This window comes from Prionailurus bengalensis, chromosome C1, assembly GCF_016509475.1.
Source record: "Prionailurus bengalensis isolate Pbe53 chromosome C1, Fcat_Pben_1.1_paternal_pri, whole genome shotgun sequence".
NCBI lineage: Eukaryota > Metazoa > Chordata > Mammalia > Carnivora > Felidae > Prionailurus > Prionailurus bengalensis.
Window position 1 is genome coordinate 202293776 of NC_057345.1, and position 14853 is coordinate 202308628.

Here is a 14853-nt window from a genome sequence, read left to right on the forward strand (position 1 = left end):
CACTGCACTGGGAAGAGAGTGATTTGAGTCTCTTCAGCTTCCTGCCTGGCTCCCATCGTGAGGCCCGGTTGTTCAGTTTTGCCTTCCATTCTCTGGACGGTTCTTCATACTTCCAGTACATTCCATTTACCCCCTTTCAGGTTATTTCTGTTGCTCTCCACCAAACGCAAACGGATGCCTACTTTGAGGAGCAAGTAGGCTGTGGTCTGGCTCGGGCTCTGGAGCCAAGGGCAGCAAATAAGTAGAAAAGGAAAAGAAGAAGAATTAAGTAGTCAAACCAGGGGTGGCATCCAGGCGTGGCCAGGGTGGGAGAGGACTCACTGTTTCCTGCACTTTTTCTCACCCCTTCGCTCACTTCCTTTCTATGATCTCCCTGGGAGATACACTCCCCATGTGCTGCCCTGAGGTGGCAGAGAAAGCCCTTTATCCAGACTCTACGATGCTTTGTGTTCCTAGGAGGGCAGTTGCCAGCCACTGCTGGGCGACATTTCTTTAATCTTCTCCTTTAGAATCTTAGGACTTCTTATTGTTGGAAGGATTGGAAAGGACCCTGAGAGAGAGCCCCAGAGAGGGGGCCGTGATTGCCTTGCAAGTGTGGGCAAGAGCTGAGCTTCCGAAGAGACCTCTGTGTCTCTTTGCCCCTCACCTACTCATGTGCACCACCTGGGAGCTCCTTAGAAATGCGGAATCTCTGTCCCCACCCCCACCCCCAATCTGACCTGCGAACTCGGAATCTGAATTTTCTCTGATTCCAGGTGGTTCTACGCATGTGAAAGTTTCAGAAGCTTTTTATATAAGCCGGTGTGTTATTGTTCTTCTGTGTTCCTGAAGGAAACAGTAAGTCAATACATCAAGGTCCAGTTTCCAGCCCCTTCTCTTCTTGAAAGCCTCCATTTTGAGTCACTTTTGAAGAGGACCTCGGCACATTGTAAAATTCCATCTCTTTGTCTTTTCAATAAAAGCCACCTGTGTGTTAGGCCCGAGGACTTTACAGCGAATTAATTACAGACATACTTTCCTGTTGCAAATGGAACAACTTAACATGATCCTAATCACTGAGTTTATTAATCGGTCCCCGCTCCTTCTGACTGACATCCATGCTCAGATTTTATTTTTCATAGCATATTAGGTTAACAAGTGGATTCATCGACTTGTTTCCCGAGAAACAATGGCTGTGCGTGTGTCCGGATGCGATCCCTCTGTCCCTCATCTGTGGATGGCTTCGCTCTGTCCGGGACTTTACAATCTAGCTGGAGAGACGAGATCATGCCCAACTCCTACATTTTACAGGCGCGCAAAGCAAGCCATAGAGAGATGTGGGACCTGGCCTAGGCTAAAGGGTCAGGAGACTGCCTGCCCAGAGATTCCTCACTCACGCTTCTGCCTGAGCCAGGCTGGTTCACGGTGTTGGTGGAGCTGGGCCACAGGTCGGGGGGACATGGCTCCAGCTGTAGGAGAGGAGGCATGCAAGGCTTGGACTAGAGCAGGACTGATAGACAGATCAAGGTCACAAAACAGGAGGACTGGCCTTGATGGAATGTAGACGCTGGCCCCTTTCCCTGGTATAATGCTGCACGGAGACAACTGTCGCCTGTCCCACTTCTGGGACACTGAGCTAAAAGGTAAGAATGGCCGCAGGGCTCAGATGAGGGCGAGATCTCAAGGTCAGACTGATGAGAAGTTCGAGAGGGAGAGTGGCTTGGGGTGGGGGGGGCAGAAGTGAGAAGAGACTCTCTCGAAGAGAAGTAACCTACTTCCCCGCTCTTCAGCCTGGCGAGGTGACTGAGACCGGGGCTCCTGGAGGTTGGCCATTAACACCCTGCTCCACTCGGCTCTTTCCCCAGAGTGCGCCTGGAGAGCGAGTGCCCGGACTGCGGAGGCAGGCGGCGGCTCTCCTCCGGTCTTGAAGGACAGGACCTTTGGGTGACCGGACAGCAGAGCCCCAGGCCACGTCTGACTTGTACCGACTACCCCCAGGGCACACAGAGTCCCCTCCCAGCTGTGGTTTCTGGACCTTCACCTCTTCAGCACAGCCTTGAGTGTTTCTCCAGAACTTCCTGTTTGCCTGCGGCCCGCACAGTGGCGCCGGTCCCACCCGGGGTCATCTGGCGCGGCCCAGGGCAAGAGGTGGGGGTCAGCCACGCTCTCCCCACGGTTCCTCTGGGTTCTCTCCACCCACACACACATGGGTCCTCTGGGACCACTCCCGTAGCACCCTGAGGCCAGTGAGGCAGAGGCCCTGTATGCAAGTCAGCTCACAAGAAGGTCAAGGTGACCCAGAAGGGCTTCTGGCCAAGATCTTTAAATTTTTTTTTTTTTTTTTTTTTTTTTTTTTTTTTTTTTTTAGTTTTTGACTTTCCACAAAGGCCAAGTAAGTGATGACTTCAGGACGTGACGTTCCAGAAAAAAACTGGAGAGAGGAGAAAAGTCCCCCTTGGTTGGGGAGATATAGCAAAGGCACACAGAGGGCGAGATCTTCGAGCGTCGCATGGTCGAAAGACCCCTGTGCTGGTGACCTACATGGGCCTGCCTGGTGGGTGCTGGGCCTGCAGGAGATGTCAACAGAGAGACAGAATGAATGTTCCTGGAGGGCAGGGACTAAATCAACACTAGTGTTGGAAAATCTCCAGCATGTGGGCCTGGAAAATGTTCTTACAGCAAAACAGAGTTTTCCTGGCGGCTGCTATTCCTTCCACAACCTGCCCGAGAGGGCAGAGACTGAAGTCACCAGGCAAGGGGTCTGGCTGCCCTGCCTAGCCTGGGGCTCTACCCCAATTAGTTAGATTGTTTCAGTGTTGAATTATTGAAATAGAACATTGTACTAGAACGTTCTGTCTGGGGATAATCGTGTCTTGCAAAGATGATGTGCCAACATGCTGTTGAAGCTGAGGGTTCAGAGCCCTGAGTAACTCGGTCTGGGGCCTCTCTGCCAGTCACTTCCGAAGGGACTTTGGTCCGTGACGGAAAACCAGAGAAGACAAATAGGACACTAAAGAGGAAAGCTTCCCTCAAAGTCATGCTAGCTACCTGACTCTTGATGCCCTGAGAGGCTGGGCCTTGTGTTCTGTATCACCTGGGATCCCTTACCTGCTGGCTTCTGGTTGAGCTTGGCCAGTGGAAGCACCAGGAGGAGACTGGAGAGAAATGTCGGGGTTTTTCCACTCTGCTCCTGCTCTGCCAGTAGCTGCAGCCTCTATTTTGTTCTTTCGCTCCTTCAAAGCTGCCGTTGCTAGGCTCCAGGGGTCTTGCCTCTGTGAACAGTCTCTCCGGGAAAGGCGCTCCTGTGAGCCCTGTGCAGGGTCTGCGGGATCCTGCCAGACACAGGCCGACCTCCTCCTGGTGAGAACATGTTTCTCGAGGGAAGAAGTAAATTTCACACTATCGGCATTATCGCTGGGCTCGCGTCTTCCCGACTCTTAACTTCTCCCTATGGGAGAGGACCTTTCAGATCGCTCTGGAAAAGGCAGAGCAGTGGGCGGGGGCAAAGGGGTGGGCTGTGCAGGGAGGCATTTGCAGCAGCGAGTGGCAGGGCTGTGAGCTGGGCACTGGGCAGGGGCACAATGCGGGGAAGGGAGGCCGGGGATCACAGACATCGCAGGGGCCTGAGGTCCAGCAGGCGGCCTCCAGGTGACGCTAACTTCAGGGTCTGCCTGAGCTCCTGGCTACCGAAGCAGCCCGGCTGGGCAGGTGGGGATAGAAGGGGGTAAAACTGGCTTCCTGCCCGATGGTGCTTTGTTCAACTCCTTCCTGAGCACAGTCCTGCACTGCCCTTAATTGGTCTCTAACATCCAGGGTGGCAAAAGCTGACATGTTGCAAGGAGCTTTCGGGCTTTCTTTACACGGAGGCAGAGGAGCTCTTGGAGGGCGCAAGAGAATGGGAGCCAGTCCTTTCTGATTAGGGATGGCAGGGCTTTGTGCAAACCCGGAGACAAAACAAAAGGAATATTAGAGGAGCTAAAACCATAGAAAAGAGTGCGTTTATATTTTCTCTCTACAAAATTGACAACTGGAGGGAAGTACAAGTTTGAGGAGTTAGAAGTATCTGTGTGCCTGATGGTAAGATTTTGCTCTGGAGCAGTGTGCAGTAGGAGACAGGAAAAATCTTTACCCCATGGTCTAGACATTTTCTGTCTCGACATCCTTCGTTATTTTTTTTTTATAGATGTAAAAAAAATGATGATCTTCTATCCACAAATTCTGTTCTACGGAACAGAAAACAAAAACCTGGTAGGATGTCAGAATTTTGTACAAGAGAAGAAAAATATTCAAGAAACAAATTGCATACAGCTCTTTATCAAGAGAAGAGTATAGACCGTTGATTTGTTTTGGAAACACATCATGCCATGCACATTACAAGTTCAGAACTGTGTCACTGATATACCAACAGTTTACAGCCCATAAAAAGCTAACCTGGTTCAAAATGCTGATTAAGTTTCTACAAGCATTGTTTCCATTTTGTTTCCATTTTACATTTACCTGTTGGCATGAACGGTTTGTAAACAAAAAACATTTCTGACCACCTTCATTGTATTCACCTTCTTACCTCCATGGGGCTCACACTCAATGGTCTCACTGAAAATACGCAGAATTCCCCAAGACACTCCCTCCCCAGCCTCCCAGCCTCATGGCTCTTCTCATTCCTTCTATCCTTTCCTGGTGGCTTGGTTTAAATAGGAACTTCAGTTCCACCCTGTGTCACCCTGGTGCTGTCTTCCAACAGGAGGCATTCGTCAAGAAAATATCACCTAGGAAAGGTCAAGGAAATATCCCCTTCCGAGGGGGATGGGTGGATACTGAGGTGTCGCCTCCATGGCCAGAGATAGGAATGGTCCAAGGTAGAGTTGACATTCGTATTGCCTGAACGCCATAGGCTCTGCCCAGGGTGTCTCCCCATCCCTAACAGCCTGCTGGTCCTGCCCGTTAGCCCACATAATCAGATAAATTAGCATGGAGAATTCTGTATCCACTCCCGGGACCAGTCTTTTAGCTTTAGTTTAGCCCATGGTTTGGGGTTGTGCTAAAACCAGAACTGTCTCAGAAATAGCGGTCATCAGTGCCAGTCTCCAGGTTCTAGCTCCTCCTCAACACCTGAATACTGTGATGGTGCCCCGCCAGTGCTGAGGCCCACGGACAGAGTCAAGGACAAACTACGGTGATAGTTTCCAAGTTATGTCGAACGGTTTCACACCTGCCAATTCTTTCCCAAGTCTGCCCAAGCCCATTTTCCGGCCAAAAGATCAAAAGGAAACCTTTCCAACTTTTCAAAGTTTTATTGAGATGTTGAGGAGAAACAGCCAACATATACATTCCTCATTTCGTCACGATTGGCATTTTACCCACACGATAGGTTCTTCTCTGGCTGTCGTCCTCTCGTCGCTGCCTGGCATTGTGTGAAGTCCACCAGGACAGAGCCCGCGGTGGCATCACAAGTGGGAGCGGTAATGGCGATTGGCTGGAAGGGAAGGACAGGTTTACAACAGGGACCCCAGTTAGAACACCCCCATTCATCCTCTTCCCGCCTCAGTGCCTGGAACGGGGCTGGAAATGAAATTCTCAGGCTGAGATTCTGGGTCCTGGAAAAGCTAACTGGATCCAAGAAGGAGGGCCCGTGGGGCAAGTCCCTCATGTTTGATCACTCCCTTGCTTCTCCCTTACTCACAGTCATCTCCCCGTCTTCTACTCTTCAGACTGCCCTTCCGGTATTTTCTTTTGCTGCCACCTCTCTTGACTCCCTTGTGAGGAGCTCGGTTCTTGCCCCTCCTCATGCCATGACTCTTGAATTTGCGGCTGGTCGACATTGTAACTTCTGCCAAAATGAGGGGCTTTGCAGGGCCCGGAGGCCAGGGGTCTGGGTATTTAAGGCCTTAGCCATTGTGACCCTGAAGGGGTGTGGCTTGACAGGTGGGTGGGGCTCCCCTGTGATGTCCCTGGCCTTTGTTACACTTCGGTCATACATGAGAAATAAGGTGGCCCCTCTGATGCAGCTCTAGACTGTCCTCAATGTTGAGGCCTTTTTTTTTAATATTAAATAAGGTTTCCCGGACAGGTATCATTGAGCAACTAAGTTTCAGCTCTGTGCCAGGCATCTGGGGAGTACAAGAGACCATTAAAATAGGTATTTCCTGGAGGCGCCTGGGTGGCTCAGTCTGTTAAGCTCCTACTACTCTTGATTTAGACGCAAGTCATAATCTGACCATTTGTGAGTTGGAGTCCTGTGTGGGGCTCTGTGCTGACAGCCTGCTTGGGATTCTCTCTCTCCCTTTCTCTCTGCTCCTCGTGCTCTCTTTCTCAAAAATAAATCAATAACCCTAAAAAAAATAGGCATCTCCTGCCAGTAGGAATTTAATGGCTGTTGAGTGTGTGCACATGCATGCGTGTTTAAGTCTCTCGCAGCATTGGAACATCACAAATGTATTTCTGTAAGGACGTGACTCCGGGAAACCCAATTCAACATGAGCAAAATATAAATACTTCTCTTTCTTCTGTGACACTATGGGCTGAGTACTTTTGTAGGACTGTCCTGTACATTATAGGATGTCTGGCAGCATTCCTGGCCTCAACCCGTAGATGCCAGCAGCGGTGACAACCAAAAATATTTCCAAACATTGCCTCGGGGGGAGGGGCACAATCACCCTCTGTGGAGAACCATTGGCTTAGCCATTTCAGAAAATTCAGTCATCAAATATTTGTGATCAGATAGTATGTAAGATGGTTATGGATAAAACCAGACAGACTCTGTTTTCATGGCGGCTTTCAGCCTCATCAGGGAGAAAGCCATCAGAAATCTGCACAAATCAGTAAATAATTACTTCCCAGCATGGTGCAGGATAATTACATCAGACACGGTGGAGGATGTGGTTGGAGAGAGAGGCAGAGGCCAGACTAGGCTCCAGTGCATTGGGAAGCCACGGAAAAGTGTTTAAGAGTTAGGTAAAGTGAGATTAGAGGCTGCTGGGTAGAGGCTGGATTGGCGGGGAGGTAGAGTGACTAGAGGTCACACAATAGTAATGGTTCAGGAGAGAGAAATACTTGATGCTCAGGCCTGGGCCAGAAAGGGTGCTGACCAGGATGTATAGATGTAGACAGGAGATACAGACTTGGTGATGGATGGATTGGCTTTGGTTGGTGAGAGCAGAGGGTGTAGAAGGTGTGGCTTTTGTTTCTGTGTAATACTTCGACCTGGAGGCTGGTGCCACTCACTGGGCTAAAGGCCAGGCATGGGGGTGGTGATCATCATGCATTTTGGTCTAAAACTTTTTCAGAGTTGAGGCGCCTTTGACATCTCCAAATAGAGATACTGCATGATTGCTGGGTACCTGGGTGTGGAGCTCCAAGTAGAAGTGTGAGCTGGGGACGTCCCCTGTCCCCAGCTTCCCCAGTAACAGATTCAACATCCAACCTTTTCTTCTTTGTCCTTCATACCTTATACTCATTCAGTCCCTTAGAAAAACATTTCGATGGAACTTGATCATTGTTTTCTCTCTCTCTCCCTCCTTCTCTTTCCCCTGCCACCATCTCATTCAAGAACCAAACACCCTGCATGCGGCAAGTTCTTAGCAAAAGTTGGGTGAATAGAAAAGAGAACTCGTTCAAGTTCCATTCTCTATATTTCCGATGTCTATAGAGACAAACTGACAAGTCATGTTTTGAAACCCAGAGTCCTTGAAAAGCCATTGTAAGTGACACTTTCCGTTATCCTGTTTCCAGACGGGTTCTGTTGGAGTCTTTGATTTGTTCAAAGGGGGAGGAGCTTCAGGAAACAGGACCCAGCCTTCCCTTTTTGTATCTTGGAACTTTCTTATATACCTCAGCCTAGTTCCTTTTACAAGCAGGCTCCGTGAAAGCAGTTTAAAAATTGTGTTCGTTCCTCTCTGTTCCCAAGGGAGCAGTCCTTGAACAGTCCTGCCACAGAGTGGGAGCCCAATATGCATTTGGGGAGTATTTCTGGAATAAACTAAAAGTCCTTCTGTTTTTCTGACTATCTGATTCCTCCCCATTTTGTCCCACCTCTCCAGGGAAGGCTTCCCCAACTTTTCAAGTTCTCATTGTTTTTCGTAATTTGTCCGAAGCCCGTGGTCCTTTAATACTGTTCTCAAAGTCAACCAAAGCTAGGTGTGTGATACCCTGTTCTGTTTCCCACATTGCTATGTGGTGTGTGTGAGTCTGATCTCAAGAGGAGGCCGCGTGTCTCAGTTCTGGTCCTGACTGTTTCATAAATGTCACTTCTCTGGACTTCGGCTCCTTTATTTTTGTAAACAAGCTGGTTGGGTTAGGTGATCCCTGATGTTATCTGACTTTTACAGTAGGCTTCTTGTAGTCAGAGGCTTTTTTTTTTTTCTACTGCATTTCTCATGGGCACTGACGCAGTCCACAGTAGGTGATCAATAAACATTTATTCATTCTTGCTACTTGGGGATTATGAGGACAGACAGTAAGACACAGAGTGACTCTGAATACCACATAGGAGCATTTCTAGACGGGGAAGGGTGAAAAAAACATTGTTTCCATCATAGGCCCTGTTGCTCCTGAGGCTGCTTGCTGGCTAAAGCATTGGCAGGGGAACTGGCTTCCTGCGTTGGAATGACATTTTCTGGATGGTCTTGGAGACTGGATAGTATTTCTGTACCCAACACCCCCCCCCCACACACACACACACCCAAACTCTCAAGTCCATCCCATCCCCAAAGACCTACTCTGCCAAGGGGAAGCTGAGATCACAGAGAATAAGGCAGCCAGGCTTGGGAACTAATGAAGAAACCAACAGAGTCCCCTTTGCATAGGGTTAAGGAGAAGTTCTGATTTCAGAAACTCAATGCTGAGAACTCCAGCGGCGGAAAGCCCTGTGTGGGGGGAGGTGCTCACAGGCCTGTCCCGTGTGGGGCTGGGGGTGTTTGGGTTGGCTTCTGGATCAGACCTCCTGGAGTGAGGACAGAGCACAGCTGAGCATTGGGCATTGCTGCCTGTCTCTGTTTCTCTTTCCATTTCAGCCCCAGTGTTGCTTAAGCCAAGGGCAATTTAGATAGAGCACAGTGAGTTCACTCCTGACACTTGGTAGACCTGAAGCCAACCTTTTTTTTTTGAGAACTGTTAATTCAGTCTGCTGAGTGTCTCCTTATCTGTAATTTACTCTTTCTCCCTTTTTCTTTCTTTCTTTCTTTCTTTCTTTCTTTCTTTCTTTCTTCCTTTTCTTTTTCTTCTTCTTCTTCTTTTTCTTCTTCTTCTTCTTCTTCTTCTTCTTCTTCTTCTTCTTCAGATGAAGAAACTGAGGCACAGAGTGGTTACATGAATCCCTTCAAATAACCCAGAGATCTCAATGAAACTATTTCCTCCATACTTTGGCTTCCCTGGTGGGTCTTAATTTTGTTTCTCTTCATGAAAGGGAATGGATGCTTTCTGATTGCTAAGGGGACATGGAGAGAGAACCGAATTCTTTGTCCTTTCAGAAGAGGAGCTATCAGCTCCCTCTCTCTAGGGCTGAGTGTTAGCTTGTCTGAAGACAGGTGGATAAACAGAATAGTGTCTTTATCTCCTAGAAGGATGGCCAAAGTGGTGCTAGCACTCCCAATGGCCCCTCTCTTAGGTTAGGGAGGGGCAGGCTTTGGGCATCACTGTTTCAGACGTCAGGCCTCTAGTGGGGCCCCATCTCACCTCTCCCGCTCAAACTTACTCCATTAGTTTTCCTGGCTAGCCCAAGAGATGCCTTCCCAGGGATAGATCTTCCCGGCAGGCTGGGAATTGGGGCTTATGAAGAAGAAACATGGAAAAGTTGCTGACAGTCCTTACAAATGTTGATGACTCAGTCCAAATCCCTCTCTAAAACCTGAGTCTCTCCAGATGTTGACCTCAGCAGGGAAGTGGGGACCTTCTACCCTGTTCACATGCACACCCTGTCTTCTTTGCTCTTGCAGCTGCTGCTGTTTGGGCAGGCGAAGGGGCTCAGGCAGGCCATGGGATGGGAAATCTGCCGAGAGAGGGGTCTCACCAGGGGCAGAGGTCTCTGAGCTCAGGACTTATCTCAGGTCTCCGGTAGGGAATAAAGAGAAACCAGGGCCCAAGACCAAAGAAGGAGGGAACTCAACTCTGTTCGCCTCTTTCCATCCAGTTCTGGGAAACAAGGGAGCATCACGGTTTGGATGATGTCTGGGTTCTGCCTGAAGATGTGTTGGGATTCTTTCCCATTTACCCTCCAGGCTCCTTTCCCATCTTTCTTGATTGCTTTCCCAAAACTGTTTCTCCATAAACAATTTCTATTTTCCAAGAAGAGAGAGATTGGGCTGCTAGAAGGCGGGAGACACAAGAGCGGTGGCCCTGGGTGGTTCCTCAGGAGTCACCTGGACCCCTTCTTTTATAGAAGCCAAAGGGCTTGTCCAAGGGCTGCACCCTCGTGGTGCAAGAGCCATGGCTGAACCCAAGACTGCTGATTCCCAAGACAAAGACTTTCCACTGCTCCACACTGCCTTCCCTGCTTGACTTAAAAGTGGATCTGGTCTCCACTCTCCACTGTATTTGCCTTTTCTTCCTTACATGTGCTTCTAGGATCACAGTGAAGGAATCTAATACTGAAAGAAGATGGAGAACCGGGGGGAAATAGTTCTTAGAGGCAGGGTGTGAATTTGGAGGTCTTCTGCACAAATATAAATTCTCATTTGGAGAGAACTCCAAGTTTTATTTTTGTTGTTATTTTCAGACTTAATGAAAAGTTACTTGAATATGTCAATTCCTCTCGTAACTATTAACAATAAGGCCACATGGTGTAATATCACACAAAGTAAATCCAAATTTTATGCTTCAGAAACTTCCAAATAATGTTTTCACATTAACTACTCCCCTGACCACACTGACTATAACCCTGTCTATAACATCGTGAAGAAGATGCTGTCCCTTGCTGGAATTCACTGGGGGCACAGTTCCCTTCAGCCATAAGACAAAAACAGGGCTGTGTCCTCTGAATAGAAAGAGGGGTGTTATGGTATGAAAATATCACACGTATTCAATCATTTGGCTTCATGTGGTCTTTAGGAACAAATGTGTTTTATCCATCTACCAACTGGAGTAAGGAACTTTGAGTTGGTAGGGTTGCTAGAGAACAGTTTCATAATAAATAGGTCTGGGGATGAAGGGTAACTTGGCCAAAGTCACGAATTATGGGCAGACTTAGATCTCAAGCCCAGATCTCCCCATCTCCAGTCTAGGCTTATTGCCACTGTGCCTTGAGGCACTACTATTGAGATTTCTGGCCTCTCTCTCTTTTTTTTTTTTTCCTGTGCCCTTTCTCTGCTTTTCTCTTCACCCTTCATGTTCCGAGAGCCACATTCCAGGAAACTTTTCCCTCTTGAAATCATCCCACCTGCCAAGTACAATCATGTCACTGAGTTTGAGGACACCTGCCCTGTGAGGGGGAGAAGAGTTGCCACCAAAAGGGGCCAAGGACCGGAGTGACAGACTGTTGCCACCCTCAAGGGTCAATGCCTTTGTAATTGATTGCAAGGCATTGTGACCAACATGCCAATAGGGTCCATTGGTCAGAGGAGACTCCCCATGTATCTGGAGTATTTTTAGCATAAATGCCTCTTATAGCTCCACTGACCAAGGTGAGGTCAAGAGAGAACATCGCACTCCAATTATATCTCTTCGGCCTGCTCTGATGAAACTCCACTTCCAGCTCTTAGTGGTGAGCAGAGAGGGTAAAGAAGAGGAGAGATGCTGGAAGAGCCATTTTACTGTCAAGAAGGCTTGCTCGATAGTCTCGTTGCCTGTTTGGCTCCCACATTGTTCTTTTGAGCAGAATTCTCACATTTTGAAGAGTAGATTCAGCTCTATTTACACTAACGAAGGGGAACAAAGCAATTCCTTCACAAATCCTGGAATTCTGTAGTCCAAAGCACAGAGATTTGGTGACGCTTTGCCCCTCACACTCCCTATGCTGGGACAGCAGAGGTGACTGCCTAGTGAAATCTTCAGAACAAAGCCTTTGTTTTTTAGTAATAACCCCCTTCTCCCCCCCCCCAAAAAAGACCCAGATTCTTCTGAGTGTTGCAGTGATCCAATTTTATTGATCAAGAGATTCTCAATGCTGGGAAGCCTCATTTTTGTTCCGGGAGAAAATGTGGAAGGTAATACCGCAGAGATCTATGTCACCGCAGTAAGGACTATGTCACCGTGCAGAAAGATTTGTATCCTCTCCAGAGCACTGTCCTGCACGAGTGCTCCGCAGTTTCTTCATGCTGTAAGGAAGCAAAGACAAAACTGAGGTTATAAGCTTCCCTGGTTAGGGTAGGAGAGTCTCAGAAGGTTCTTCAGGTGGGCACACGAAGCCAACTCGACATTTTCCAGAATTTCCCTTATGATTTTATTACCCTTTTCGCTATGGTTTGGCCTGACTTACTTGAAACTTCCTGGGATGCTTGTGCTGGGCAAGTCGTGTCTCCCCAGAATAAGCTACGTTATTTGTGGGACCCAGCGCAAGATGATTATACCGGCCTCTTGTTAAAAAAAATACTTTTAGGATGATTATAGCAGAGCGTCAACTAAGCCTCAGGTCCCCTGAGTTACAGGGCGATTTGTAAGTCTCTGAACTTCCTTCTCACTTAAGGCACTTCTAATGGTAAACATTCAGATAACTACATCGAGAGACCTCTATCTAATTCATCCTTATAGTCCAGGAGAGCTGGTCAATGTCTTATTCATAATGCGGGCTTGATGGATACTTACAAATGGCTTGCTTCTCACTGAGGCCATTCCATGTGCCTGAGAATGAATGAAGGCTCTTCCGAAATGCCTCCATCACCACCTCCTTCCTCCCCTCCTCTTACACATCCCCCAACTGCTCCCGGTATTCCTCCTACACTCCTTCAGGACCACACACTGAAGAACTGGCCAGTTGCTATCCTTTTCCTCCCCCAGGCTGTCCTTGGTGGTACTTTTTTCTGTGCTCCGGAAGAAAGATGGAGTCCTAAGAGATGGGCAGAAATGCCGTATCCTAGGGTGGCTGCATCCAGTCATGGTAGATGTTAGAATCCCAGTGTGGGGTTTCTGGCTATTTACCTGAAAATGGTTTTCTGAGCCTTGAGATGAGGCAGGGAGGAGCAGCTAAAGAAACCAGGCAACTGTGGACTTATATTTCCTCACTCTGGGATGTCACAAAGTCAGTATGAGGTCAGCGACCCAATCTACAGGAGAAGGGCTGAGCAGTGGGACCTGGGATGATTTCCTTCAACATTTAGTCAGACTGATTTTCTGGAGCCAAGCCTCTCGATCTACTAAACTTAGGTTATTTCATTTCTCCTCGTCTAAGAAATCTTCTTTTAGTCAAAGCCAGAAGGATATGGAATTAATGGCAATCCTATTATTTTACTAATGAGGAAACTAAACGCCCAGGTAGAAATTACTTCCTTATAGGCTTCAGGAAATTGCTGAAGGACACATAAATACTAAATAGCAGAGGTGGGAATTAAATCTGCATCTACTTAATTTTAGCGATTCGGCAGTGTCTCCTCATGTATTCGCTGCTCTGGTAGATAGGGACAAGGAGGTTAATCACCTAGGGGGTGACACGTACTTAATGTTTACCATGAAGAGAGACATGGACAAAAGGCTTGAATATTAAGACCCAGAAGACACTGACCCAAGTCAGTGATGGGGATAGAGAAGGAGTGAATTATAAAACACTGAGGTGACAGAAGAGGTGAAAAGAATGAGCTTTGAAGGGAAAGATTGAACCCTAGCCTTCCGCCCTGAGTGAATAACCACCAATAGATACTGCAGCGGCAACTACATTTGGACAGAAAGTATTGGTTTTAGTGTTGCCCGGTTTGGGATGTCTACTGGACAGACACCATGTCTGTTTAAGCGCTCAGTGGACAAATGGGATATAAGTAACTAGCTCAGGAGAGCAGTGGAGCTGGTGATGTAGATTTGAGCACTGGCAAAGTAGAGCGTTGTGTAGTCGAATGTCCAGGAACAGATGGGATGATCTAGGGGCAAAATGATAGGATTCATCATCCACCTTTGGGTGTTTTGGGGAAGACAGCTGAGGAAAGAGAGCAGAGTACAACTCAGCTAAGAACGAAGTTGCAAAGTAACAGTATGGAGTTCAACATGGAAGTGTCAGACTTGGGGAGGTCATATACCACTCACGGGGGACCTCCCGAGTGCCCGGAGCTGTGCAGAGCCCTTGGGGAGCTTGACTTCATTTTTCAGTGCTTGCTTTATTTGATCCTGTAGAGTATTTGGCTAGTAGGTTCCTGCAGGGAGAGAGTAGGGGGTGCAGTCAGGAGTGCATTGGGTAGAGGAGAGACAGGAGGTGAGATAGGGGAGGGTGGAGGTTGTTTTTGAGCAGAAGGTGAGCCTCTCTCTAGCAACCACTCTCTCCTTTGCTTCACAGCCAAACTTCTTCAAGAGGAGGCTTTATTCAACCACGGTTGCTCTCATATGGAACATGACAGGCCTCCTTATTCTTCCAGGCTCACTTTACCCATGTGTGCTTCACCCCTACCTGACTTTAGCCTCCTCCTTTTGGGTAGATAAGTCCGCAGTTTGGGATGGCCATCTGGTCTTGACCGGTCCTTGTTATTTTACCTTTGTGCCTGCTGTCAGGCACCCTATACTCTGAGAGGACAGGGCCAAGATAATCGCTTGTGCTTGGAACAGTGCCAGGGATATGGTAAGCACTCTAGAGATATTAACTTATTTATTTAATCCTTACATCAACCCTGTGTGGTGGGTATTATTATGGCTGAATTCCAGGATCAGGGTGGTTAGGTAGCTTGTCCACGATCCTGCAGCTGGCAGATGGAGGAGCCGGGTTGTTCTTGTGTAAGAAATTAGAATAATTTCTCATGTAAGGCTGTTTCA

At 48.1% G+C, this 14853-nt stretch overlaps 1 protein-coding gene and 1 long non-coding RNA gene across 2 annotated transcripts; both read right to left on the reverse strand.

The window, feature by feature from the left end:
- Window positions 1-5254: 5254 nt before the first annotated feature.
- Window positions 5255-5838, reverse strand: TNP1 (transition protein 1). Its single transcript, XM_043573452.1, has 2 exons — window positions 5660-5838; window positions 5255-5452 (listed from the first exon to the last, which is right to left on the reverse strand). Exons 1-2 carry the CDS (start codon window positions 5796-5798, stop codon window positions 5424-5426), a joined length of 168 nt encoding a protein of 55 aa, XP_043429387.1. The 5' UTR covers window positions 5799-5838; the 3' UTR covers window positions 5255-5423.
- Window positions 5839-12031: 6193 nt separating this feature from the next.
- LOC122479726 lies at window positions 12032-14141 on the reverse strand. The gene is made up of 2 exons (XR_006296416.1): window positions 12712-14141; window positions 12032-12224 (listed from the first exon to the last, which is right to left on the reverse strand). It is a non-coding gene; the product is annotated as an uncharacterized LOC122479726 (long non-coding RNA).
- Window positions 14142-14853: the final 712 nt, after the last annotated feature.